The 27,767-nt window shown below is 48.4% G+C and overlaps 1 protein-coding gene across 2 annotated transcripts; it reads left to right on the top strand.

The window, feature by feature from the left end:
- The first annotated feature begins 578 nt into the window (after positions 1-578).
- On the top strand, positions 579-26,654 carry LOC309516200 (amine oxidase [copper-containing] 2-like). Of its 2 annotated transcripts, none has more exons than XM_082194819.1 (4): positions 579-2,756; positions 15,823-16,108; positions 17,558-17,687; positions 25,588-26,654. In XM_082194819.1, the coding sequence occupies exons 1-4, from the start codon at positions 983-985 to the stop codon at positions 25,870-25,872; spliced, it is 2,475 nt and encodes an 824-aa protein (XP_082050945.1). In that variant the 5' UTR covers positions 579-982; the 3' UTR covers positions 25,873-26,654. The 2 variants fall into 2 exon arrangements, with proteins under 2 accessions (XP_082050945.1, XP_082050946.1); XM_082194820.1 differs by lacking the exon at positions 579-2,756 and adding an exon at positions 12,066-14,282.
- The last annotated feature ends 1,113 nt before the right edge of the window (positions 26,655-27,767 follow it).

Below are 27,767 nucleotides of genomic sequence, written 5' to 3'. Positions count from 1 at the left end.
GGCTAATTCCGGGATTCACCTGTAGGCCAATCAGGTTGCGGATTCACTTCCACCTGGAGCTGGATTGGGTGGCTCCTGTGGACCAATCAGACTGCTGCATTATGGACCCTATTGTTCTAGGACCAATCAGACTGCTGCATTCTGAATCCTATTGTTCTAGGACCAATCAGACTGCTGCCTTTTGGATCCTATTCAACTCAGTACATAACACTATGGGAATGCAGGTGTGTGGCTATGTGTGCACACTTAGGCCTCGAGAGAGGTCGAGAGAGGTCCCTCACCATGATGATGCTTGCTGCTCACTCCTTTTCTCCTTTTGTAAAGCAGGAAGCCCCTTCTCCTCATGATCTGATATTCCTTGTGGAATGCAGAGAGGGACAGGGACCTTGCATTCCTCGCATGCATGTTTGCTTGGCATAAATAGACCCCTTTTTTTTAATGGATCAAGATGCATCGGGTTTTTTATTTTAGCCTGGTGCATATTATAGCATCTTGCAAGGAACGGCCCGATCAAGGGCATGCTTTATTATTGTGTTAGTGTTTGTGACGGTGTTTCTGCTTTTAAACCTCAGTTTTATATTTGCATTAGCGGGGTTTTTAGGCTGCTGTCCTAAACCCACTCACTTTTGGGGGGATGAGGCCTATTAAACGTTCTGGGACTCTTTCGTAAGCTTGGGCTCGGGTCATGCCATTACCTGCCTTGGATCTCGCAAATGAGTGAGAGGCAGGATACCAGTGTTTTGATGAGCAAACACACTTGCACTCGGAGCATTAAGAGGCTACATTGGGAAGGAAGAGGGGGCCAGCTGCTTAGTGTACAAAACATGGCGAACCTGCCAGACCTGCAAGTATCTGATGACCCTGGCTTTGCAGACTCCCCAGGAAGCTGGCTGGACTCGACGAGCAGCCAGGAGTGAGTGGCGTGTGATTTGTCTAGTGAGTCACCGTCTGCTGTGAATCCCTGGGATACCTCTGCCTCTGGATGAGCATCTCTGCAAGAGAAGTTGAAACCCGGGGCCATCTGCCTCTTGCTGACCCTCTGCAAGCCCCTCCCTCTGTCTCTGCCTCACCTCTGTCTCCACGCTCTGTTAATCCAGCTGGTCAGAGTTCAAAGGAGCTGCTTGGAGCTGCGACCGCCACTGCCGGGCTCCATCGATGCTTTGCAGCTTCCACGGCTGCTGCAGAGATGAACAGCAAAGCTCTTCTCTTCATGCTCCTCCTGGCCTTGGTTGTGATTTTTGCCTTGGTTTGCGTCTTGTTGACCAGAGGCGAAAAGGCCACCTGGTGCGGTTACCAGTCGCAGAGCTTCCCAGAGCATCTTCACAGCGACTGCAGCCAGGTGTTTGCAGATCTGTCGCAGGAGGAAATGGCCCGTGTGGCGCTGTACCTGAAGTCCAACCTTGGGGCGAGCTTGGAAGATGCTTCGCAGGCAAGACCCTCTGACAACTGCATTTATTCCATTGACGTGCAGTTGCCACCCAAAGCGGAGTCCCTCGCGTTCCTGGATCACGGAGGAATCCGCCCTCCTAGGCAGGCGCTGGCTGTGGTGTATTTTGGAAACCAGCCCGTTCCAAACATTACCGAGTATGTGGTGGGACCTCTCCCAGAGCCGACCTATCACCGGGATGTGACAGTGCAGAAATATGGAGGGCCGCTGCCGTATTATCGCAGGCCCCCGCTGGATGCCGAATACAAGCAGATGGCCCGCTTTCTGCATGGGGTGGCGTTCCCCACAGCTCCGAGTTTCATGCAGCAGGTCTTGGGCTACGACGGGAGCAACCTCGCCGCCATGACCACCTCTCCGCGGGGACTGAAGTCCGGAGATCGCTCAACTTGGCTCGTCCTGTTCCAGAACGTCACTGGCTACTTCTTACACCCAGTTGGGCTGGAGGTGCTTCTGGATCACAGCAGCCTGGACCTCTCCCTCTGGGCCGTGAAGAAAGTGTTTTACGGCGGCCGGTATTTCCGGGACTTGGCAGAGCTGGAGAGAGAATTTGCTGAGGGACGTCTGCAAGTGGAGAAGGTGCAGAAGGTCCCGGCTGAAGGAGGTTTTGCTTCGTTGAAGCCTAAGGCTTCCCCCGCCGGGCCGGGCCCTGTGAATTACGAGCCTCACGGGCCACGTTACAGCGTGAGGAGCAACCAAGTCCTTTCCTCCTTCTGGAGTTTCGCCTTCAGGATGGACGTGAGCCGGGGACCACGTCTCTTTGACATCCGGTTCAAAGGCCAAAGGGTCGCCTACGAGCTCAGTGTGCAGGACACCATGTCGGTCTACGGGTCCAACAGCCCTGGGGGGATGTCGATCCGCTACATGGACGGGAGCTTTGGCATTGGGAGGCTCACCTTCCCCTTGGTTCGAGGTGTCGACTGTCCTTATTCCGCGACCTACCTTGACGTCCGCTCTCTAGCTCAAGCGGAAAGCCCCCTGGTCACCCGCGACGCCCTGTGTGTGTTTGAGCAGGACCTGGGCGCTCCGCTCCGGCGCCATTACTCCCACCTCCGTTCCGTCTTCTATGGGGGGCTGCCTGCCACCGCGCTGGTCTTCCGCTCGGTTTCGAGCATAGGCAACTACGACTACATCTGGGATTTCGTCTTCCACACCAACGGGGCTATTGAAAGCAAAGTCCGAGCCTCCGGTTATATCAGCTCATCTTTCCTCTACGGCGACGGGCTAGATTATGGGAACCGGGTTGGGGACCACACTCTGGGGAACATCCACACCCACTTCGTCGGCTACAAGGTGGACCTAGACGTTGGTGGTAAGTGTGTGCATTTTTTCACCTTCACACTCCTGGAGCAGTCTCTGTGTCTTGCTGCAATGTCCCGTTCTTGCTGTGGGATAGTTCTTGGTCTATGATGGAGGCTCGAATGGATCACCCTGGGATAGCTCAGCCGGTAGAGCATCAGACTCTTAATCTCAGAGTCGTGGGTTCAAAGCCCACATTGGGCAAAAGATCCCTGCATTGAGGGGGTTGGACTAGATGTCCCTTGGGGTCCCTTCCAACTCCTACTGCCGTTTGCACCTAGTAGGAGAAGACCAAGACTGCTACTCAAAAGGAGAACACTGACCAAGCAATTCAGCCTCCCTCTCTTAATTTTAGTCTTAATACCACTGTATGTACCTCGGATTACATACACTTCAGGTAACATACGCTTCAGGTTACAGACTCCGCTAACCTAGAAATAGTACCTCTGGTTAAAAACTTTGCTTCAGGATGAGAACAGAAATCGTGCTCCGGCGGCGCGGCAGCAGCAGGAGGCCCCATTAGCTAAAGTGGTGCTTCAGGTTAAGAACAGTTTCAGGTTAAGAACGGACCTCCGGAACAAATTAAGTACATAACCAGAGGTACCACTGTATTAGTTTTCCTTGGGCTTGCCTGTCAGCGGACTCTCTGTCCTTTCCGACAAATGCATCAATGAACCACGGAGAACTCAATAATGTCTCTGTCCCTTGCAGTGAATCTGCCAGGAGTGGGGATGCAGGGCGGAGGGGAAAGTCATTGGTATATTTTCCTGTTCTGCCAAGATACTGGCTTGTGTATATACTAGAAAGATTGTCCAAAGTCCTCGCCCCAACCCAACTTCCAGAGGTGGCCTCTTGGTGTTTATTTTGCGAGGCTAAGATAATAGACCCGGTGGCCTGTGCTATTGAACTATCAGCTGTGCTGCAGATCAGTTGCCCAGGGGCACAGCCCTCCCGTCTTCTGAAGCAGGCTTCCTTATCATCTCTCCCTTATGGATGAAGGACGTGAACACTGCAGGTGTTGTTGCTTTGTAGGCAGTGCCACCTAGTGACTAGTGAACCAGGGTTCCTGTTGCAGATTTACAAATGAATGGATTCCTTTTGAGGCAGGAGATACACTTCCAAGCATAGCTGTCAACCGTCCCTTATTTGGCGGGAAAGTCCCTTATCCTAGTGCTGTGTCCTGCTGCTGTCCCTTATTGATGATGTCCCTTAAATTTCATGGGTTTCAAAGGAAGCAGCTCCTCTCCCTCCCTCCGTGCCGGCCAGGGAGGAGGGAGGCTCCAACTGGGTTGCTTGGCTGCGTTGCTCACCCAATAAGGAGTCTAAGAACGACTGGGGGTGGAGCTTGCATGCCTTGTGCCAATCAAATCGGCCGCATTGCCTGGGGACTCGCCTTTGCTCAGTGCTTCCCAGCGGAGAGGTGACGGTGGTTTGCCTTGCTGCATCCCCTTTGCCAGCTTGCTGTGCTGTGGGAACCACCGCTTGAGGCTTCGTTTGGCTGCTGGCTGGGCTTTCTGCCTTTGGCTCGGAGGGGCTCAGAAGTTGAACATACCTGTGCTCGCAAAATCCCTTATTTTGGCTGCTGATCCCTTATTTTTGAGGCTGCTGGTCCCTTATTTTCAAATCTGTCAGTTGACAGCTATGCTTCCGAGTGGCCTTGATGACTTGCTTTGGCCTCCTCAGAAGTAAGCCCTATTGAATGCAAAGGGATTGGGTCCCATACAAATGTGGTCCCCCCTGCCTGTGCCCCTTGCTCACTTGCACTTGCCCCAAGGCCAGGCGCGGGCCTGGGGAGAGTCAGTGCTTAGAAATCCCTGGTAGTGATGGGGCAGGGAAAGGCCTCAGCCGAAAGCCAGAAGGCAGGATAGAATGGCAGTGGTGTTCTTTCTGGGTGGCTGCTTGCTGCTGCCTGGAGTGCCCTCTTTTCAGCTGCCCAGTTCCTTGCCCTGCTGGGCCACTGTCCTCAGCACCTCTGGGAATGAAGAGCACTGGGCTCAGGGCCATAAGCGCCACGGGCTGGAAGAAGGCAGCAGCAGAAAGAGGTTGAGGCGGAGAGGGATGGGGTTTGTGTTACGGCTACCACTGAGGAGCTGGGGCATGAAAAGCAGAGAGGATCCAAGACAAATGAATAAACGTTTTATGCCAAACACACCATACAGGGGAAAGCATCGTGGTATTGCATCAGAAAACCTTTTCGCGTTACTCCCAGTTAGGAGAAAAGCGATTTTTGCTCTAGGATATCTTATGTGATGGGACGCGAGTGGCGCTGTGGGTTAATCCACAGAGCTTAGGACTTGCCGATCAGAGGGTCGGCACTTCGAATCCCTGCGACGGGGTGAGCACCCGTTGCTCAGTCCCTGCTCCTGCTAACCTAGCAGTTCGAAAGCATGCCAGTGCAAGTAGATAAATAGGTACCACTCTGGCAGGAAGGTAAACGGCGTTTCTGTGCGCTGTTCTGGTTCGCCAGAAGCGACTTAGTCATGCTGGCCACATGACCCGGAAGCTGTATGCCAGCTCTCTTGGCCAATAAAGCGAGATGAACGCTGCAACCCTAGAGTCGGCCACGACTGGACCTAATGGTCAGGGGTCCCTTTACCTATCTTATGTGAACACTGCAGCAGAGATGTCGATGTGGTTCATACCTGGAAAAGGCAGGCCAAAAGCTGATTTTTGAGGCGGCGAGGATAGGTCCTAGGTTTCCCTGGCAGTGTGTCTGCAAAGCAAAAAGCATGGGGACTTCATGAAAAGTCAAGCAGAGCTCAGCTGAAGGGTAAAGGATTGCGGGGAACATGCAGTGATCGTTCCAAATGAATTCAGAATGAGCTATAGGCTTGAGATAAAGACCAGATGTGTATGGAGTCCAGTGATGCTGTGAGCAGGACATCCTGTACTTAAAGGATAAACGGATTCCTTTGCAGCTTTTCCTGGAAAATTTCCAGCAGTGGACAGTCAACCATCTCCACAATCAACTTGTTTTCAGTGCAGAAGCGTTCATAAGAATGAAGGTGTTTTTCCTCCCAAGTGTTCAACTTAAGCCTAATTTTCAGTACTTCGTAACATTATATTTTAAGTTGTCCATATAGTAGAAGGCAGTTCAGTGAATCTGGTCCCCCTCCTCGCCCCCATTTTTCCTGTGATACCTTTGCAGAATGTGTGTGAAGCAGCCAGGATTTGCACTACAGTGGTACCTCGGGTTAAGTACTTAATTCGTTCCAGAGGTTCGTTCTTAACCTGAAACTTTTCTTAACCTGAAGCACCACTTTAGCTAATGGGGCCTCCCGCTGCCGCCGCACCGCCAGAGCCCGATTTCTGTTCTCATCCTGAAGCAAAGTTCTTAACCCGAGGTACTATTTCTGGGTTAGCGGAGTCTGTAACCTGAAGCGTATGTAACCCGAGGTACCACTGTACTTGAAGCCTCTCTGCAAAGGTATCTAAGGATTTGGAATTTAGTCGTGCCAGTCAGATGTCGCCCAGCTCCATTTATCATTTCCATCCCAGTTAGGTGAGGCTCTGGAAGCGCAGAACCAGTATTTGGAATCAGTAATGGGCTGCTGGTCAAGAAACAAACGCAATCCTGATAGGTGCTGTAGTTAGATACAGGCTCAGAGATAATAGTTTTTAGCCTGTTCTAGATGTGGTTGCCATCCCACTCAAGCTGAGATCATACCCTCCAACGTTTCTCTGATGAAAACAGGGCATTCTGTTCTACGTCAAGAAGCGTCTCCTGCCTTTGATCTTGGCGCACACATGCGCATCATATGCACACGTACATTGGTCGCTTTGAGCCAGTTACAACCTCTCCACCAAGCCAACCTCACAGGGTGGTTGTAAAGGAAAAAAATGTGTGAGGGAAGGGAATGTGTGCAGCACCTTCCACAGATGAATGGAATGGGGGGAAAGTTAACTGTACGATGCCTTGAGTCCCTGTCAGGGGAAAAGGCGGGAATAATAATAATAATAATAATAATAATAATAATAATAATAATAATCATACTAATAACTGGGAATGTTCAGGAACATACCAGAGAGTAAATCCTATTGAACTTAGTGGGACTTAAAAGGTAAAGGTACCCCCGACCGTTTAGGTCCAGTCGTGGACGACTCTGGCGTTGCGGCGCACATCTCGCTCTATAGGCCGAGGGAGCCGACGTTTGTCCACAGACAGCTTCTGGGCCATGTGGCCAGCATGATAAAGCCGCTTCTGGCGAAACCAGAGCAGCACACGAAAACGCCGTTTACCTTCCCGCCGGAGCGGTACCTAGTTATCTACTTGCACTTTGACGTGCTTTCGAACTGCTAGGTTGGCAGGAGCAGGGACCGAGTAACGGGAGCTCCCCCTGTCGCGGGGATTTGAAACGCCGACCTTCTGATCAGCAAGCCCTACCCGCGTCCCATTAGTGGGGCTTAGTTCTGAGTAAAAATAATTAGGATTACATTGTAAGGCTGTCGTTTACACCTTACCTGGGAGTAAGCTCCACAGAATACAGTCAGGCTTACTCCTGAGCAGACAGTGCAAGGCTCCTTCTATAATAAAGGAATAAAGACTCCCTGTGTTTCCCAAGAAATGACTGGCTGCTGAAACATTCCAGTTGAAGAATTCAAAGTGGCTTGTTGACCTTTTCCTTCAGAGTTCTAGGAAGGACTTCACATGTCACCGTTTCCTTCATTTGGGGCAGGGATTTTATTTTCAGTACGAACAGGACTTGCATTTTGCACCACTTTAAATTGCTCTCTGAGGGAAAAAAGGAAAACTGGGACATTCTGGGATCAAATCAAAAATCAGGGCGGCTTCTGTAATTCCGGGGCTGTCCCTGGAAAATCGGGGCGCTTGGAGGGTCTGTATTGGTGACCCCATAGATGTGGTTCATGGATGAACATCGTTCAGCCGCTAATATCTTGTACCACCAATATTTTCCAACCCGCAATTGCTGGAAATTGCAGATCAATGGGTAGGTCCACTCATAGACCTCAACCAGGTTGGGTCAGGCGAGTGTTTTTACGATGTTTTGAGTTCAAAAAAGGCCTCGCATTGCAGCTGGGAGCACCATGAGGCTCTTTGACTGCAGTCTCCCAGCCAGCCGCCCCTCCTCAATGGCGACATGTTGACATCTAGGCTCCACCAAGCTGTGGCTAGACTCTGGAGGATATATTGTTTTGTTCTTGTCCAGGGCAGGGGAGATTGGGAGGGGGGGGGGAACCTTGTACTGTTGCTCTACGAATGAGGTAAGGTTCCTGTAATGTGTATGGGGTTGCTCGTGCGTAAGTTGCCGCCTCTCCAGGCTTTGTTGCCTTGCTAAACCTTTCAGTCTGGGCATCCCTTCACTTCGTGGCTGCCTCAGTCGCTAGCAGAATCCGTCAGTGGGCGTTTCTTAAATCTTTTCCAACATAAAAGCTGTTTGATGCCAAGTCTCCTCCTACTCTCTCTGCGCGGAAGTCTTCTGCGCAGGGTGGGCGTGGGTAGCGGAGGACCCGTGCTCTCCCCGCTGGTGTCCGGTGAAGAGTCCTGGAGCCCTCTCTCCGATTCCCCCATCAGCCCCCCTTTATCCCTGGTGTTGCGCTGATTTGCTTTCCCATCTGCGGAGCTGCCTCTCTCCCTGCTGGGCCCTTCTCCAGCATCATTTGAGAGCCTTCCCTCCGCCTCTAGCTCCGATGTCAGTTCCCTGACAGTTCCCAAATTGCAGCCTTCCTGCTGGTTGTTTCCTGGAAAGCTGCCCTGAGGACAAAAGGCCCCGAGAGGTGCTGAGGGCTCCTCGCTCAGGAAATAACAGGCTACGTCAATTCTAAGGAGAAGCCTTTGAGCTTTCATTGGCTGGGTACACCCACACCAAACGCACGCCTGACGCATCCGGGAAACCAGGGCCGGCCCAGTCATTAGGCGGTGTGAGGAAACCGCCTCAGGTGGCAGAAGTCCCTGAGGCGGCTTCCTTGCATGCGCTGGAATCGGTGCTGATTTAGGGCGAGATCTCCCAAAAATCGGCTCCCGTGACGGCACCCTTTATCCTTGTGCTGGCCTGGTGTTTTTCAAACTTTTCATCCTTTAAATAGTTGACCTCCACTCAACCCACCACGGCACAAACTCCTTTGAAATCTTCCTCTCCCAGCGTGAGGTGGGCCTGCTGCGCTTTGAGAAAAGGAAAGCCAAGAACCTCTTCCAAAAAAAAAAAAAAACACAAAGAAAAAACTAGTCCTGCAGTCTGTTGGATCCTTGCCTTAATTGTATTTCCATGTTTTGCAGTTCATTCCGCTTTTTCATCTAGAGCTGGCTTTAACTATGATCACAGATCTCTGAATCATTTCCAGTTTTGTTCGCCGGCTCCTTACATTGTGGTGCCTCAAATCTGAACACAATAGCTATTGCTCAGCTGAAGTGTTCAGAAACCGTGGGTGCTTGTACCTCCCCTTCCTCAAATTCCCAGTTTCTAACTGTCTTTTTTGTGTGTATGTATGTTTTTTTTAAAAAATATATTAACTAATTTCCCCCCAGAGGTTCCTTTCTTGGACCCATTGTTAGACTTCGATGTATTTTGCTGTCTTGAACTGAATGAGGCCTGTCTTCTGTCTCAGGGCTGACAGCCAAACGTGGTTCTCAGGACCTCTTTATTCAGCTATTACATACCCTCCAACATTTAAGGAAGGGCTCCTGCTTTTTCCATTCAAACTGTTTCCTGCATCGACCTTAATTTATGCCTTGATCCAAGCTGCAAATCTAGGCCCCTGAACATGTTTTTAACTAATGATATGTTTCAACACTGAAGACCAGCATGGCTGACTCACTTAAACCAGCTGCCAGTAATTCAGGTTATCTCCTGGTCTGTGAACAGGTCCAGCTTTAACTCCTGCAGTTTTTCTTCCACTGGTCCCCAGAGTGTGAACAAGCCGAAAACAAACACCTCTACCTCTGAGTCTGGACTTCCAAAATAGACTGTGCTTTCCCAAGCTGCAACTGCTGCTGTGAATTCGCCTCCTGCCCAGTGCCAGGGCTGCGGGAGGGAAACAGACAGAGTACATCTGCTCATTCAACTGCCTAACAGCGTCCATGTTCACCCAGGAAAGATTGTAGCTGCAGAGATAAGAAAATAAGAGTCATTCCGTTGTCTGGAGAGATAGCTTCCTTCTTTTTTTGTTGGGACTCCTTGTGATTTCCAGTTCTTAGCTAACAAAATTCTTGCCGCAGTTGTGGCATACAAAAACAATTTAACATCTTTCTTGGGCAATTCCAAACCTATTATTCCAAGAAGAAAGGCCTCTGGTTTCTTAATAAATGTATATTTCAACATTTTTTTCAATTCATTATAAATCTTCTCCCAGAAGTCTTTCACCTTGGGTCATGTCCACCACATATGATAGAAAGTACCCTCCTTTTCTTTACATTTCCAACGTAAATTATCACTGTTATGGTAAATCTTTGCTAATTTTACAGGAGTCAAATACCATCTATACATCATCTTCATAGTATTTTCTTTTAACACCGTACATGCAGTGAACTTGACTCTTTGGAGAGATCACTTCCTGGCTCGCATGGAGAAAGCATTTTCAACAGAGGCAGCACCAGGTGTTGTGCCAGTTTTGCACCCCTAACAATTTTGCACCCGGGGCAACTACCCCTATGCCCCACCACCACCACGCTACATCACTGTCCCTGCCCCTTAACCTTTCCCATTTCATACTGTTGCCCCACACACCTAGACACATAAAGCATCACGACTCTGCAAGTAACTGCAAAATTCCTAGTGCTCCATTCAGGGCAGGGCTTTGGAGCAGAAGTCCAGATTCCAACTCAACAGAATGAGTTTGGCTTACCACATTCTGAAGCCGTATGTATTACCATCTCAAGAGGAGGGTTCCTGGAAGACCATTGCATCCAGAACCTAAAATTGCCTGACTGCAACGCCAAAAACTTCCCAGTCCCAGCCTAAAAGCTGTTCATCCATCTTGTTGACCTCCCTAGGCACTTTGCAACTTGACTCCTGGGTTTACTTCTTCAACCCATAGCAGTTGCTGACCAGCACATCTGTCATCTACATCCCCCCAGGCTTATCTCAAGCTTTTCCGCAAAGGGCAGCTGCAGTTCGGTTGAACTTTCTTGGTGTCCTGCACGGCATGGCTGCCTGTCACCTGGTAATGTGTTGTTCTGATTTTGTTAGGAGGGCTACTGCTATTTTCTGGGGCTCTGTTCAGTCACATCAGCAAATCCATTTCACCCAAAGGGGAACAAAAGTGGCAAGTTGTTCAAAGGAAGAAGAAGAAGAATTTGGATTTGATATCCCACTTTATCACTACCCTAAGTCTCAATAGGGATGCGGGTGGCGCTGTAGGTTAAACCACAGAGTCTAGGACTTGCCGATTAGAAGGTCAGCGGTTTGAATCCCCGTGACGGGGTGAGTTCCCATTGCTCAGTCCCTGCTCTGCCAACCTAGCTGTTCGAAAGCATGTCAAAGTGCAAGTAGATAAATAGGTACCACTCTGGCGGGAAGGTAAACAGCGTTTCTGTGTGCTGCTCTGGTTTGCCAGAAGTGGCTTAGTCATGCTGGCCACATGACCTGGAAGCTGTACGCCGGCTTCCTCGGCCAATAAAGCGAGATGAGAGCCGCAACCCCAGAGTCAGCCATGACTGGACCTAATGGTCTGGGGTCCCTTTACCTTTATCTTTACATTAACTTTACCCATTCCGTTGTCCATGTTCCTGCCATTCTCATTTCCCCCTCTTTATGAACTACTTACGTTATGACACCATGCCAACATATTTTCATTTGTGTACTTTTGTTAACCCGCATGCTCATTTGCAGACAGACATCCCCCCTCAGGAATAGCAGTATACAGCACCAACAGGAAATGTTGGGTTTGTAAAAAGGGACAAGCTTCTCTCCCTTCTTTTCCCCTAAGTGTAAGTTAGTTGTAAAGGTAAAAAGGTAAAGGACCCCTGTACAGTTCAGTCAAAGGCGACTATGGGGTTGCGGCGCTCATCTCGCTTTCAGGCCGAGGGAGCTGGCGTTTGTCCACAGACAGCTTTCTGGGTCATTTGGCCAGCATGACTAAACCGCTTCTGGCGCAACGGGACACCATGATGGAAACCACAACGCCACCCGCATCCTAGTTGTGTTGTGACACAATACCGCTATATTTTCATTTTTACACATATGTAAGTTTTGATGTTCAGGCTGAGATTGCTGGGCTAATCTATCCCTTATGTCCACACAAAACCCCACAGGAATGGCAGGGTCTTGACACCAAGAGGAAGAATGTAGAGGACACATTTCAGCACATTGCCAAGGTGCTCTTGCACTAACCACCCCAAAATTTTAGTGGGCACAAATCATATTAAAAGTGCAATCATGTTTAACTGCCCCCAATAGCATCGTACACGCAATTCATGACACCTGGAAGGAGCCTTGGGTTCAAATTCCAGGTGGAATTTCATTCTTCGCTGCTCTCCTCTCCTTTTTAATAACTGAACGAGACACACAAGCACACATACACACCCTCCCTGCTGCTGAAGCGAAGGCTGGTTTCCAAGAGTATGAAAATCAAGCCCATTAATATGTCTGGGTGGGAAGAAATAAGGACCTCTGAACTAGAATAACCAACATAACAGTCAGTTCTGGGAACTCCCCAGAATGGGAGTGACGAGGTGATCTGCCATGCTCTCTATGAAGGCACCCTCAGGCCAGTGGAACAGTGGCAGACTGACTGCCACAGAGAGTCCCCAGATGTCTCACTCTCTGGTGTTCAGATCTCCGACTACGTAATAGAGCTACTCTGTGATGAACCAGCTGTTCTGATAGGGTGGTCCTTGTTTTTTTGTTACTCACGTACTTCAGGCCTCTTCCTTTTGGCCTCTACCTAATCATCTAGCATTTCCTGGATTGAGTCATTTTCCCAGCTGCGTTGACCCAGCAGCCAAATGAGCGGTCACTGGGACGGACTTGGTGAGAGCAACCGGACGGGGCTTTGAAGCATTCCTTTGCCGCGATGAGCCCGAAAGCCCTGCTCGTTCTCCTGCTGCTCGCTCTGGTTACCATTTTTGCCTTGGTGTGCTTCTTGCTGACCAGGAAGGAGACCCTTGTTCACTGTCCTGCAGGGTCTCAGGATTCCCTGAACGGAAAGCACAATGACCAGAGCCTGGTATTTGCTGGCCTGTCCACAGAAGAGATGGCTGTGGTGCTGAAGTATCTGCAGTCTCACCTGGGGCTACCCTTGGTGGATGCTTATCACGCCAACTCTTCTGATAATTGTGTTTACTACTTGGATGTGGAGGTGCCCCGCAAGGAGCTGGTGCTGAAATTCCTTGATCATGGAGGGCCAAAGCCTGTTCGACAGGCACTGGCTGTGGTGTACTTTGGAAACCAGGCAGAACCAAACATCACAGAGTACGTGGTGGGCCCGCTCCCGGCGCCAACATATCATCGGGATGTGACGGCGGAGAAATATAGAGGCAAGTTATCTTACCACGGCCGAACTGTGATGGGGAACGAATACGAACAAATTGGGAAGTTCCTACTGGGAGGAAAGCTGCTTGAGGCTGCCACTTTCTTCGAACAGGTGTTTGGTCACAACGGGAGCGACTTTGCGGCCCTCACCTCAGCCCCTCGGGGGTTCCAGTCTGGAGATCGCGCCACCTGGTTTACCCTGTTCCAGAACATCAAGGGCTTCTTCCTGCATCCGGTGGGATTTGAGCTGTTGCTAAACCACAGCAGCCTCAACATCTCTCACTGGAGTGTGCCAAAAGTGTTTTATAACGGTCAGTATTATGATGGTTTGCAGGAGCTGGAAAAGGAATTCAAAGCGAATCGCGTGAAAGTGGCCAAAGTCGAGAGAGTCTCCTCCGACGGGGGGTTTGCTTCGATCGACCGCAGGGTCCCCTCTCTGGGATCTGGTCCTTTGCACTACGAGCCCTGCGGACCACGCTATAGCGTAAGGAACAACCAGGTCATTTCCCCATCCTGGAGTTTTGCCTTCAGGATGGACGTGAACAGAGGACCCAGTGTCTACGACGTCCGATTTAAGGGCCAAAGGATTGTCTACCAACTCAGTGTGCAGGACGCCATGTCTGTCTACGGTTCCAACTGCCCCGGTGGGATGTCCACCCGCTATATGGATGTCAATTTTGCCATGGGGAGGTATTCTTATTCCCTCGTCCGCGGAGTTGATTGCCCTTACTCTGCCACTTACCTTGACGCCGCTTATTTAATTGAGTCCGTGACTCCAGAGGTGCAGAAGAGCTCCATCTGCGTTTTTGAGCAGAATGTGGAGGCCCCCTTCCGGCGACACTACTCCAACCTCCAGTCTCTCTATTACGGGGGGTTGCTTGCCTCTGCGCTGGTCTTTCGTTCTGTATCTACTATGGGGAACTATGACTACGTCTGGGACTTCATTTTCCATCCAAACGGTGCTATTGAAAGCAAAGTCAGAGCCAGTGGGTATATAACTTCATCTTTCCTCTATGGTGATGGGCTGGACTATGGCAACAGAGTGGCAGAGCACACACTTGGAACAATCCACACTCATTTCATCAACTACAAAGTGGACTTGGATGTGGGAGGTAAGGTCTACTTTGATCACGGCACTTTTGCTCTGTCTTCTGCCCTTGTTGGCAGCTCTGCTTCTTGCCGCTGGGTGCTTTCTCACTCTTCCCACCCCACAACCCAGGGGTGCCAGGGGGGCCACAATTTCCACCCTGGGTCGGGTTTGTTGCAACAAAGCACTGTTTCCATTCTGCTGCAGTTCAGCTTCCGCTGAAACTTTGGCTATTCATCTTGCTATCTGCTATGGCCAAAACACATGCAGTTGATTAAGTAATTAATTGCACAGTTAATCTCAATGCATTGAGAGAAATGTCAAAACCATGCAGGAAATAACCACTTGTGTAATATCTGCAGGCTGGGGGAAAAATAATGATAGTAAATGCCACTTGTATTTGCTTGCACAGTTTCCATTACTGACCTCGGACAAACATGCACATTGGGTGAATTTCTGTTCCCCTTTCTGATGGAATTTGCTGACATTCCTACTAGATCTCCGTGAACTGAGTGGCAAAGTTTCTGCCAGGAGAGGGCACCATTGGAGCAACCACATCTATATACTGCTTCATTGCCCTTTGTGATAGGAACAACCTGTGTCTGGATTTCCAGAATCCATCTAAAATATTGTTTTTGACTGTGTTTCCATGGGACTCTTGGGTTTGATTAGCACCTTGCAGGGGTTCAAGGGCATTTTACAAGCTCCCACTCATGCTCTCTTGTTCCAGTCACTCACCCACCCTCACTGTAAAGCTTAGATTTTAAGTCTGCAGTTATTCTAGTTAATTTTTTTTTGCTCTTGCTGAGCTTGTAATCCATACATGATGATAAATCCAACACATTAGGCTTGTCTCTCCACTGTTTCTGCAAGCCTATCATAATAATAAACAATGATTTTATTATTTAAACCCTTCCCATCTGGCTGGGCAGCTTCCAGCACATATTTTTTTAAAAAAAGATGTCAAACATTAAAATCTTCCTGAGACAGGGCTGCCTTCAGATGTCTTCTAAAAGTTGTGTGGTTCTTTACCTCCTTGACATCTGATGAGAGGGCATTCTACAGGGCAGGTGCCACTACCGAGAAGGCCCTCTGCCTAGTTCCCTGTAGCTTCATGTCTCGCAGTGAGGTAACCTCCAGAAGGCCCTCAGAGCTGGATCTCAACTATGAGCGTGGAAATGCTCCTTCAGATATACAGGGCGAAGCCTGTTTAGAGCTTTAAAGGTGAGCACCAACACTTTGAATTGTCCTTTGAAATGTACTGGGAGCCAGTGAAGATCCTTTAGGACCGGTGTTATATGGTTCTGGCAGTTGCTCTCAGTTGCCAGTCTACCTGCTGCATTCTGGATTAGTTGTAGCTTCTGGGTCACCTTCAAAGGTAGCCCCACGTAGAGCGCATTGCAGTAGTCCAAGCGGGAGATAACCAGAGCATGCACCACTCTGGCCAGACAGTCTGCGGGCAGGTAGGGTCTCTGCTGAATTGCTCCACCAGTATGGACATATACGAAGGATCTTGAGAATATAATTTTTCACTACCGTTCTATCCTCGCCATCCCTCTTTCTAGGTGTTCAGAATTCCTTGGTAGCCAATGACATGACTTTTGAAAAAGTGAAGGTCCCTTGGAGCCCTGAACATGAGATCAACCGGATGAAACTGGTGAAGAAAGTCTTAGACACGGAAGACAAGGCTGCCTTTCGCTTACATGATGACATGCCAAGATACATCTATTTTGCATCAGAAAGCAAGAACAAATGGGGCCATAATCGTGGCTATCGGATCCAGCCCATCAGCTTTTTTGGGGACCACCTTCCAGAGACGGATCCAATGGAGAGAGCTATCAGTTGGGGAAGGTAGTGATTGCGTCTTATGTGACATCACAGTCCCATCATCCAGTAATTCTCTTCCTCTCTTTTCCCCTTGGTTCCTCCATCTTTTCTCAAACCACAGAAAGTCCAACTTTCTCTGGAATAGCATCACAATCTCCACAAATGTGGCCTTTAGCACTATTCTTTTGTTGTTTTAGGGACGCGGGTGGCGCTGTGGGTTAAACCACAGAGCCTAGGACTTGCCGATCAGAAGTTCGGCAGTTCGAATCCCCGTGACTGGGTGAGCTCCTGTTGCTCGGTCCCTGCTCCTGCCAACCTAGTAGTTCAAAAGCACATCAAAGTGCAAGTAGATAAATAGGTACCACTCCGGCGGGAAGGTAAATGGCATTTCCGTGCGCTGCTCTAGTTCGCAAGAAGCAGCTTAGACATGCTGGCCACATGACCCGGAAGCTGTACACCGGCTCCCTCGGCCAGTAAAGCAAGATGAGCGCCGCAACCCCAGAGTCAGTCACGACTGGATCTAATGGTCAGGGGTCCCTTTACCTTTACTTTTGTTGTTTTAGGGCTTTGACATGGGCAATGACATAACTCGGAAAATAAACCTATCGTAGCTCAGCACACATTTTTTTATTCCCTTTGCAACTTGTGTCATTTTATGACATTTTCTGGTCACTGTCATCAGCCATGTTGCTAAAAGGATGCTGACCAGAAATATATTTTAGATAGACAGGCAGGCAGGCAGCCTTTATAACATCATTAAGCCTTTGTAGAAGTATCTGTAGTGGCACCTCAGTTTTCAAACGTATTCCGTTCTGGAAGACCATTCGAGTTCCGAAACATTAAAAAACCGAAAACTCAATATAGAAGCCTCAAAACGGAAGCCTCAAAACAGAAAACTCAATGTGGAGTTTCATATTTGACTTCCAAGATGCATTCAAAAACCAAAGCATTTACTTCCAGGTTTACAGCATTCGAAAACCAAAATGTTTGTCACCGGAGATGTTCGAAAACTGAGGTACCACTGTATATATTTCATTTAAAAACGTATTTGCTGGGGAAGTGTTTAGCACTAATTAAAATTCTGATTTATTTATTCATTTTTTAAATTAGGATCATAAATTGGCACCCAGCCACACAAAGGCTGTAGTGGTTGCAAGTTTCAAATGGCCCACTCGCAGCACACGAAACCCCTGATAGTGTGGGAAATCAATTGCATTTCTGCTTTGGAAGAGCAGTAAGGGGCCGCCTCACCTGTCGGCAAGCATCCCATGTCCCAATTTCAGGAGAGCATCCACTATCTTGTCAGCTGCGGTCGGCCACGAGCAAAGACAAAGAGCCATAACGTGATGCTGGGCCTCATCTGTAGGAAAATGGGGATACCGTTCAGCTTCAGCAATGCTTCATTTTGTTTTCTGTTGTTGTTGTTGCTGCTGCTGCTGCTGCTGCTTTTTTCGTTGCTACTCTGCTTCTCAGGTATAAGCTGGCTGTCACCAAACGCAAGGAGGAAGAACCATATAGCACCAGCATCTATAACCAGAATGACCCCTGGACTCCTTCAGTTGCCTTTGCTGACTTCATAGACAATGAGACGATTGTCAACGAGGTGAGTTAGCACTCTCTGCCGAAGCTTCTGGTAATCTGTACAACCTCCATGGAATTGGGCAGGATGCGGACTCAAACCAGAAACTAGACGCTCGACAAATCTATTACACGCCTGTTTCTCTTATCATATGACCCTTGGTTGCTATTAGCTTGTCAAGCAGGATATAAAGGGAAATAGGTTTCAGTGCATCTTTCACACATCTTCGAAGTGGAAACATACATTTGAAGCATATCGGGGGGTTTCTGAACCTTTTTTTCCTAGTTCACATAGACGGAGGGATTGGAGGCAGTATTTGCAGGAGAGAATCAACAGCTGGTATGCTTGAACCTACCCTACTGCAAACCACTGAGCCCCTTGGGCTTGCCGATCGGGAGGTCGGCGGTTCGAATCCCATGACAGGGTGAGCTCCCGTTGCTCTGTCCCAGCTCCTGCCAACTTAGCAGGTCGAAAGCATGCCAGTGCAAGTGGATAAATAGGTACCACTGCTGTGGGAAGATAAATGGCATTTCCGTGCACTCTGGTTTCCGTCACGGTGTCCCGTTGCGCCAGAAGCGGCTTAGTCATGCTGGCAACATGACCCGGAAAGCTGTCTGTGGACAAACGCCAGCTCCCTCGGCCTGAAAGTGAGATGAGCGCCGCAACCCCATAGTCGCTTTTGACTGCACTTAACTGTCCAGGGGTCCTTTACCTTTTTACCTTTACCTTACTGCCAGTACCTCCCAATATATTAGCTGGATTTTCTCCCTTTTCTGATTCCAAGACTGGGTAAAATAATTGACTGGTGGAGAACTGGTGTTCTCAGAAGAGTTAACGACTCCCCATGCTGCCTGCTAATGAATACCTCATTGCTTCCTCATTAAAACTCCATGAGCAAATGCAGAATTAGAAATCGCCATAAAGCTTTTTGTCTTGTGTGGAATGCACAAAATTGTGAGTCGGAGCAATGTTTTCCATGTGTCGCGCACATCCTCCTAAGCACAGTTGCCATCTCTTAGGAAAGAAATGATTAATGTGTGGTTAATAATAATGTTTTTGGTGTGTCGTCTTGATGTTAATGTTCATTGAACTCTCACATAAATGGAAGAACAGGCAGCTTGACCGTTCTCTGTGGGATTTGAGGCGTGAGCCCAGCCAAATCAACCCAACAGCTGAATGTTCTAGAATTCTTGGCCTGGAATTCTCAGATGCTTTTCTGTCAAAGGAAATGACTGTAAACAGCAAGCGCTTTCCCTCCTGTGGTTGTTCTTGCATTTTGAAAGCTGCCTGGAAAGGCGGGAGAATGGACTTTCTGGCTGTGTGGCCCAAATCCATTTAACTTGCCAAATTTCTTGGCACTGGTAAGTGCATACCCTCCAACATTTATCTGATGAAAATAAAGACATCCTAGAAAATAGAGACAAGAGACACGGGTGGTGCTGTGGGTTAAACCACAGAGCCTAGGACTTGCCGATCAGAAGGTTGGCGGTTTGAATCCCCGTGACGGGGTGAGCTCCCGTTGCTCAGTCCCTGCTCCTGCCAACCTAGCAGTTCAAAAGCACGTCAAAGTGCCGGCGGGAAGGTAAACGGCATTTTTGTGCGCTGCTCTGGTTCACCAGAAGCGGCTTATTCATGCTGGCCACATGACCCGGAAGCTGTACGCTGGCTTCCTCGGCCAATAAAGCGAGATGAGCGCCGCAACCCACGACTGGACCTAAAGGTCAGGGGTCTCTTTACCTTTTTATTCAACAACAGCAACAACAAATTTATTATTTCTACCCCGCCCACTTAACTGTGTTGCCCCAGCCACTCTGAGCGGCTTCCAACATTCATAAAAACACAATACAAGGTTAACCATTTAAAAAACTTCCCTATATGTACAGGGCTGCCTCCAGATGTTTTCTAAAGGTTGCTTAGTTACTTATCTCCTGTGCTCGGGGGTCACATAACTCCAACATTTTTCCTATGAAAACAGGGGCGTCCTAAGGAAAATCAGGACATTCTGTGATCAAATCAGAAACCAAGATGGCTTCTGTAAATCTGGGACTGTCCCTGGCAAATAGAGATCCTTGGAGGCTCTGTCATGTGTCCGTGGCCCTTCAATCCAGCGGTGATGTGGGGCAGAGTCAGAGGCTACAGGGGCTCCCAGTACGTTTCCGAGCACAATTCAAAGTGTTGGTGCTGACCTTTAAAGCCCTAAACAGCCTTGGTCCAGTATACCTGAAGGAGCGTCTCCACCCCCATCATTCTGCCCGGACACTGAGGTCCAGCGCTGAGGGCCTTCTGGCGGTTCCCTCACTGCAAGAAGCCAAGTTACAGGGAACCAGGCAGAGGGCCTTCTCGGTAGTGGCGCCCTCCCTGTGGAACGCCCTCCCACCAGATGCCAAAGAGAACAACAACTACCAGGCTTTTAGAAGACATCTGAAGGCAGTCCTGTTTCGGGAAGCTTTTAATGTTTGATGCATTATAGTATTTTAATATTCTTTTGGAAGCCGCCCAAAGTGGCTGGGGAAGCCCAGCCAGATGGGCGGGGTATAAATAATAAATTATTATTATTATTATTATTATTATTATAGGGAGACCATTGCATCTGAGGGTGATGGACAGGAATCTCCATAGGGGAAGCTCCTAGACAGAGAAGCCTGTTAGGAGCCACCAGTACCTATAGATTCTGTGTTTTCTAAATTGTGATTTTTTGTTGTGAACCACCCTGAGATCTATGTGTACAGGGCGGTATACCAGTTTTGTGGGTTGTAACATCACAGAAAGCAGTCAAATACAACATTTCCTGTTTGCCCAGAGTATCAATCAATTTATTTATTTATATATTGCATTAGCCGTGTGGCCATAGCATGATATACATTAAAATAGCAACATAAAATGGGGGTGGGGAGGTAAAGGTAGGTATTGTCCTGGGCGATTAGTTAGAGAGGAAAAAAAAACTGCTGAGGCTGGAGGAGGATCGTTAAAGGGTCCTTCAGCTCCTCAGATTTGTCCTAACTTGATTGTCCTTGTACAATAAGGCTACTTGGAGTTTCGTTCGATTGTGCGGCATGTCGACTGCAGCTGTGGTGTTAAGGAAGAAGTTAGTGCCGCTTTCCTCTTCATCACACTAAGCAGGAAGTTAGCTGTCATCTCGGTAATCCAACAATCAGAATCCTGCAAAAAGAGGGACACTATCCAAGGCTGGATTGGGAGATGGAACTTATTCACGAGGGGAGTTAAAAATTTAATTGCCCAGAGTAGACACACAGGGGGATGTTGCTCCAGCCAGGAGGACTTCCTGTGACACCTGGTCTGGAGAGTCCTCCCCCTGCATATGACCAGGTCAAATGGGCGTGACCCTGGCAGACCCCATAAAAGGGCTGGTTATGCAGCCATCTTTCTATGGACCCTTCTCTTGATGCTGCTCTCTTGATGTTCTTTTGATGTCTGCTGGCTCTCAGCCAGCAGCACATGGGCTCAGTCCCAATATGGGATGAATCCCCACTCTCTTCTGTAACTACAAGCTAAAGCCTGCCTTCAGGATCATACTGTGAACTGAATGTAAGTACAGTGGTACCTCGGGTTAAGTACTTAATTCATTCCGGAGGTCCGTTCTTAACCTGAAACTGTTCTTAACCTGAAGCACCGCTTTAGCTAATGGGGCCTCCCGCTGCTGCCGTGCCGCCGGAGCACGATTTCTGTTCTCATCCTGAAGCAAAGTTCTTAACCCGAGGTACTATTTCTGGGTTAGCGGAGTCTGTAACCTGAAGCGTATGTAACCTGAAGCGTATGTAACCCGAGGTTCCACTGTAAACTTCTTATTATTGGATTGGCCCAAATATAAGCCACACTCTCCCCCCCCCCCCAAATTCCGACCATGAAAAGTAAAGTGTGGCTTAAATTCACAACCGTACCAAAATTGGCATTTACAATATCGCTTCTTCTACAATTGCCATTTACGGGTGTGAGTGCCTGCAGAATTTTAAGGGAGCGGCTTATATTCGGGTATTGTCTTTTTTCCCTTGAATTTTAAAGGTGCGGCTTATTTTCAGGAGCAGCTTATATACAGGCCAATACGGTACTTTTAAAAGAAGACTGTTGTGCCTTGATTCTTTTTAAGAGGGAACAAAGGGTAGTTACCAGGAACAAATCCAATCTGGACAAGCCAGACTGGATTGCTTAACTCAACCATACAACCATATGTCAGGAGTGCTCTGATGGTGTTTCCTGCTTGGCAGGGGGTTGGACTCGATGGCCCTTGTGGTCTCTTCCAACTCTATGATTCTATGATTCTATGATTCAAGAGATTCTACCAACTAGCTTCCTGCAATATACAGGTAATGTGCTCTGCTACCAGCTCACTAGCATGAACGAGGAAGTATAATATTTACCGTATTTTTCGCACATAAGACGCACCTAGTTTTTAGAGGAGGAAAACAAGGAAAAAATATTCTGAATGAAACAGTGGATGCATGATTTTTGTGGTTCATGCTGTGGCCACAGACATGTGATCTGATGGTGAATTTGGGGTGACCCAATGCAAAAATCCTGAGGATCCATGTGGATCCGCGCTTTGTAACCACATTTTTGCACCACTGTGGCCCCACACAGCAGTGGGTGCCTGGTTTTTTTTGGTGCAGGCTGTAGCCATGGACATGCTATGTGATCTGATGGTGAATTTGGGGTGACCCAATGTAAAAATCCTGAGGATCCATGGGCTTTTACCTCCCCCCTCCTAGGGAGCCTCCGCTAGCCTCCCTTATCTCTCTTCAGATCCTACTGATCAGCTGTTTCCTTTCAACACTCCCTTCCCTCTTGTTTGCCTTAGTGTCTTTTCCTTAGCTGGAGCAGTTTTTTTTGCTCCTCCTTTTCTTCTAATTTCTCTCCTTATTGCTTTAGTCTTCCTGTTTCCCCTCTTTGCAAGTTTGCTGTCTTCACCTCCCTGCTCCCAGACAGCCTCCTTTATCTCTAGCGTCCCTTATCTCTCTCCCCGATCTGCAAACGATCAGCGGCTTTGTTATAACACCCCCTTCCCTCTTTCAAAAAAAAAAAAGTATGATCTTCTTTTTGCCCCAGGGCAATTTGGCTCCAGGGACCTCGCATTCGTTCCATAAGACGCACAGACATTTCCTGTTACTTTTTAGGAAGAAAAAAGTGTGTCTTATGGAGTGAAAAACATGGTAATCAATATATCCTCTCCTACCATCCACAACAGGGGGCACGGGTGGCGCTGTGGGTTAAACCACAGAGCCTAGGGCTTGCCGATCAGAAGGTCGGCGGTTTGAATCCCCACGACGGGGTGAGCTCCCGTTGCTCGGTCCCTGCTCCTGCCAATCTAGCAGTTCAAAAGCATGTCAAAGTGCAAGTAGATAAATAGGTACCACTATGGGAAGGTAAACGGCGTTTCCGTGCACTGTTCTGGTTTGCCAGAAGCGGCTTAGTCATGCTGGCCACATGACCCGGACGCTGTATGCCAGCTCCCTCGGCCAATAAAGCAAGATGAGCGCCGCAACCCCAGAGTCGGCCACGACTGGACCTAATGGTCAGGGGTCCCTTTACCTTTTACCTTACCATCCACAACAAATTTTAACAACAACAACAGAGGCAGAATCTGGACCCTCATGGGCACCGTCTCCTGAAGCCTCTGACTGCCCATTGGGGCAGGGAGCACACCAGGAGGGAGGCTATGGGATAAAGGGCAACTGTGTGTCTTCAGGTCAGAGACCTTTAAGGCTCTGGGAATTTGTATGCAAGAGATCAAGGAAGTGAGCCAAGAGGAAGCTCTCTGGCTCGCGCCTCAGTTTAAATGGGGCCCGGCCACGCCCCCCAGCCAGCTGATTGGCTGGCAGACAAATGACACAGCTGGGAACCTCCGGGGGACGCGGGACTTCGTCCCCCGCCCCCGGAGGGGAGTGGGTGGCCACGTGGTCCACCGCAACTCCTCCCCACTGGGAAGTGGATTTCTCACGGCGGGTTCTGTGTTTTGAGATCTTCCCAATAGGCATCTTGTGACATTTCCTTCCAGATTTTGTCCATCTTTCAGCAATCTTGTCCCATCTTTGGCTTCCTGAGTTGAAAGTATTTGATTCCGCAAGCTTAACTTGGTCAGTTTGGCTTGTGCCTTGAGCCTTCAGTTAAATTATGGCGTGAGGGAGACCCAACGCCTGCTTCTACAACGGGACTTTCATACCACACATGCCCCGAACCACCCCTGAATCTCTTCCAGACAGTTGGGAGAACAGATTTTGGGGCAAGCAGAGGGGAGATAATGTTCTGTTGCCCATGGAAAAATCATTGTGCCAGTGAAATGTTCTTCTTAGGCTCTGCATCGAATTCCTCCCTTTTGTGTTTATTTACAAACCTACACGTTGAGCAGATTATTGTGGGAGTAGAAGCAGGCAAGCAGCCACCACAAAATCCCAGTTCATCCCTCACGAAATAGAAGCCATTTGTCAAAAGCTGCTTTCACAAATTGGCTCCAGACATAGAGTCTACCCCACTCCCAGGTTACGGGTGCATATCAGACAGTTGGAGCAAAGAATTTTCCGGCTTTTGCTAATTGCTCATTGATCCACATCAGCTATTTTGCATCCACCACCAGTCTGCCCCCAAACCTCAGAGAGCTGTCTTTGAACCCATGAACGCATGTTGAAAAATGGCTTCCTTTGAGTTTCAGCATAGACTGTAAACACTCTTACAGCATTTTAACAGCCAGAGCTCTCCCCACCAAAGAATCCTAGGAACTGTAGTTTGCTAAGGATTCTGGGAATTGTAGTTCTGTGAGGGGTAAGCTACAGTTCCCAGCATTCTTTGGGGGGAAGCCATTGCAGTGGGAGTGGCATAAATATGCCCTCAGCTGTATCAACATTTTGGAGGTCCCAGGTCGCAAGGTGGTTAGATTGGTCTCAACTAGGGCCAGGGCCTTTTCAGTACTGGCCCCAACTTGGTGGAATGCTCTGTCACAAGAGACCAGGGCCCTGCGGGACTTAACATCTTTCCGCAGGGCCTGCAAGACAGAGCTGTTCCGCCTGGCCTTTGGTTTGGACTTAGTCTGACCCTTACGTTGCCCTCCCCTTACGGTTTTGATCTATGGGCTACTTTTAAAATGAGGCTGCATTTTAAATGGCATTTTAACCTGTATTTTAAATGGGTTTTTTCACTATTATGTTTTTACGGTAATTTTACTGGCGTTAGCTGCCCTGAGCCTGGCTCTGTCTGGGGAAGGTGGGGTAGAAATAAAATTTATTATTATTTATTACAGTGGAACCTCGGGATAAGTACTTAATTCGTTACGGAGGTCCATTCTTAACCCGAAACTGTTCTTAACCTGAAGCACCACTTTAGCTAATGGGGCCTCCTGCTGCTGCCGCGCCTCCAGAGCCCGATTTCTGTTCTCATCCTGAAGCAAAGTTCTTAACCCGAGGTACTATTTCTAGGTTAGCGGAGTCTGTAACCTGAAGCGTATGTAACCTGAAGGGTATGTAACTCGAGGTAAAGGTAAAGGGACCCCTGACCATTAGGTCAAGTCGTGGCTGACTCTGGGGTTGCGGCACTCATCTCGCTTTACTGGCTGAGGGAGCTGGCGTACAGCTTCCGGGCCAGCATGACTAAGCCGCTTCTGGTGAACCAGAGCAGCGCACGGAAACGCTGTTTACCTTCCCACCATAGTGGTACCTATTTATCTACTTGCACTTTGATGTGCTTTCGAACTGCTAGATTGGCAGGAGCAGGGAACAAGCAATGGGAGCTCACCCCGTCGTGGGGATTCAAACCACCGACATTCTGATCGGCAAGCCCTAGGCTCTGTGGTTTAACCCACAGCGCTGCCCGAGGTACCACTGTATTATTATTATTATCCAGTATGTGTGACTGCCCAGCATCACTGCTGCACCCTTTCCTCTTACCAGATGTCATGAGCCAATGTTTTTTCCCTCCCCAGGACCTGGTTGCCTGGATTACCACGGGCTTCTTGCACATCCCACATGCAGAGGACGTCCCCAACACGGTGACGCTTGGAAATGCAGTTGGCTTCCTCCTGAGGCCCTACAACTATTTTGATGACGATCCCTCCATCTACTCCCCGGATGGTGTTTTCTTCACCAGCGAACAGGACCCGACTTCCTGTGACGTCAACCACCTTGCATGCCTGCCGAAAACAGCGGCATGCTTACCCAACCTCCCGCCTTTCACTTACGAGGGCTTCCAAAACCTGACAAGGCTCTGAGAAGCTCTTGACTTTGGGTGGGAGGTTGGCAGAGGGATCCATGTGGACAGCTCAGCGTGAAATTAGTATGTAACCAGGGCAGTTCCGCCTAAGCAATTATCTCCCTGTCTATTATCTTTCAACCCAAATCTTAAACCTTGCTTGCGTGTATTGGACAAGTTTCGACAAATTATATTTGCACTCCCAGACACATTGCTCAACTGAAATTTACCCTTTTCACCGGTCACCTAAACGCTCGTGTATCTTTTTCCTTCCAGAGATCTCAATAAGCGTAATTACCTCCTGGAACTGGCTGACTTTTAACAGCCATTCTCCCTCCAAAAGGAACTCCGTAGGCTGCAATTCCGGAAATTGGAGCGGCGATTTTTAACAAAGAAGTCTTAGCACTTTCACCAAACTTTCACTTTCAGTTACACTGATGTAAATCAGGGGTGGGTTTGCTGTGAAGATCTGCTTATTTGCTTTCTTACTAGCAATCTGGGATTCCCGTGAATCGAAAGGTAGTCAAAGACCCAGTATTCTGGGAGAAATTGGCCTGTATCCTTTAACCATGATATGAGCCTGACTTCATGTCATGACTTTACAGATTGCTTTACAGTATTCCTGCACAGTTGCTATTCTCTCCCATCCAGCCCAGAGGATTTAGGTGATACACCCATCTTTAAGATAAAATAAAAGAATTAAGAGCTCAAGTCTTCTGTAATTTCAGTAATATTTTCCTTTGTTAAAAAAAAAATGAAATTGAGAGAGGGTGTGTGTGGAAGGGTTTTGTTTTTTTAAAATATTGTTTCAGTGAGTTGGGTAATCAGCACTATCGACAGCCAGCTTTTGCTATAACTTGCAAAAACTCCTCTCTTTTTAGCTCAACCCAAGTGGTGGGTGGGGGGGAGGGAGAAGGCATAACGTCAAAATAATGTTGCCATGCACAGGAAACTTTAATGCAAGGTGTAAAATATCCAGTGTGTTTCAGCCAGAGTCATGCTGCTGCTGCTGCGATGCTCCAAAAAAATGCCTCATTTCCCCCGAAGGTGTAACCTGAAACACAACAAGCATTTTAAACCTTGCGTTAAAGTTTCCTATTCACCGTTTTGAGGTTCTACCTCCTTTTTTGATCACTTGCAGTCAGTGCTATTTTTTCTAGAAAAAGAGGTAGCAGAACTCACCATGAATTGCTCCCCCTCTTTCTCTTAGAACAGCAATGGCACCCACCATAGAGTCCCAGCTGAAAAAAAGCCCTGCTTGCAGTTGCAAATTCCTTAAGTGGAACCATAGCTGTGCCCTCATGGTAAAATGGCTTCCTGAGGGTGAGGGGTGTTTCTGTGTTCATGTTTTTGCTTGATTTGATGAAGCCCAGCCACTGGTATGTTTTGACACCTCAGCAGGGTAAGATGAAGGTTCTTGGCAAGACACTGTGAACTAGGAAAAAACTAAACTGTACATCTCTCTGAGCAAATAAACAAATAAACAAACTACGAGCCGCACTCTTAAGCTTCCTTTGTCCATAGTACTGTGTTGGGGGCGGGGGGTGAACATGGCTCCAAGTCTTGGGGAGCTCAAGGTTGCTATTTATTTAATCGTTTGTTCATTCGTTCAGAAGATGCATACCGTTTAACATTTTTGACAATAAATTGAAATCCCCAAGTGGTTTGCAGAAGTTATAAAAGCAAAACACAGATAGGTCAGAATACAATAAATACATTTCAAGTCCAGAATTTAAAACAAGCCCACAACTGAATTTCAGTAGCTAAAGTTTAGCTGGTCCTCAAGAGGGTCTGTAGGGGTGGACAGGCCCAAGAAAGTCTTGTTCCTTCAGGTTTGGCTTTTCCAAATTTCAGAATCGTGTGCCTTATTTTTGGTGCTGTTTGCTTTCTGCAAGTCACCAGAGATGTATCATG

This window comes from Podarcis vaucheri, assembly GCF_965113315.1.
Source record: "Podarcis vaucheri genome assembly, chromosome: 13".
NCBI lineage: Eukaryota > Metazoa > Chordata > Lepidosauria > Squamata > Lacertidae > Podarcis > Podarcis vaucheri.
The sequence above is the reverse complement of the archived record's forward strand: the minus strand, read 5'-3'. Positions and strand labels throughout refer to the sequence as shown.

What these genes read in the sequence shown, in the direction of transcription:
- LOC309516200 (XM_082194819.1), top strand. Translation starts at nt 983, where the DNA reads ATGAGCATCTCTGCAAGAGAAGTTGAAACCCGGGGCCATCTGCCTCTT. An exon ending in AGAGCTATCAGTTGGGGAAG is followed by an intron (nt 16,109 to 17,557) that starts GTAGTGATTGCG and finishes TCTGCTTCTCAG; the next exon opens with GTATAAGCTGGCTGTCACCA. An exon ending in ATGAGACGATTGTCAACGAG is followed by an intron (nt 17,688 to 25,587) that starts GTGAGTTAGCAC and finishes TTCCCTCCCCAG; the next exon opens with GACCTGGTTGCCTGGATTAC.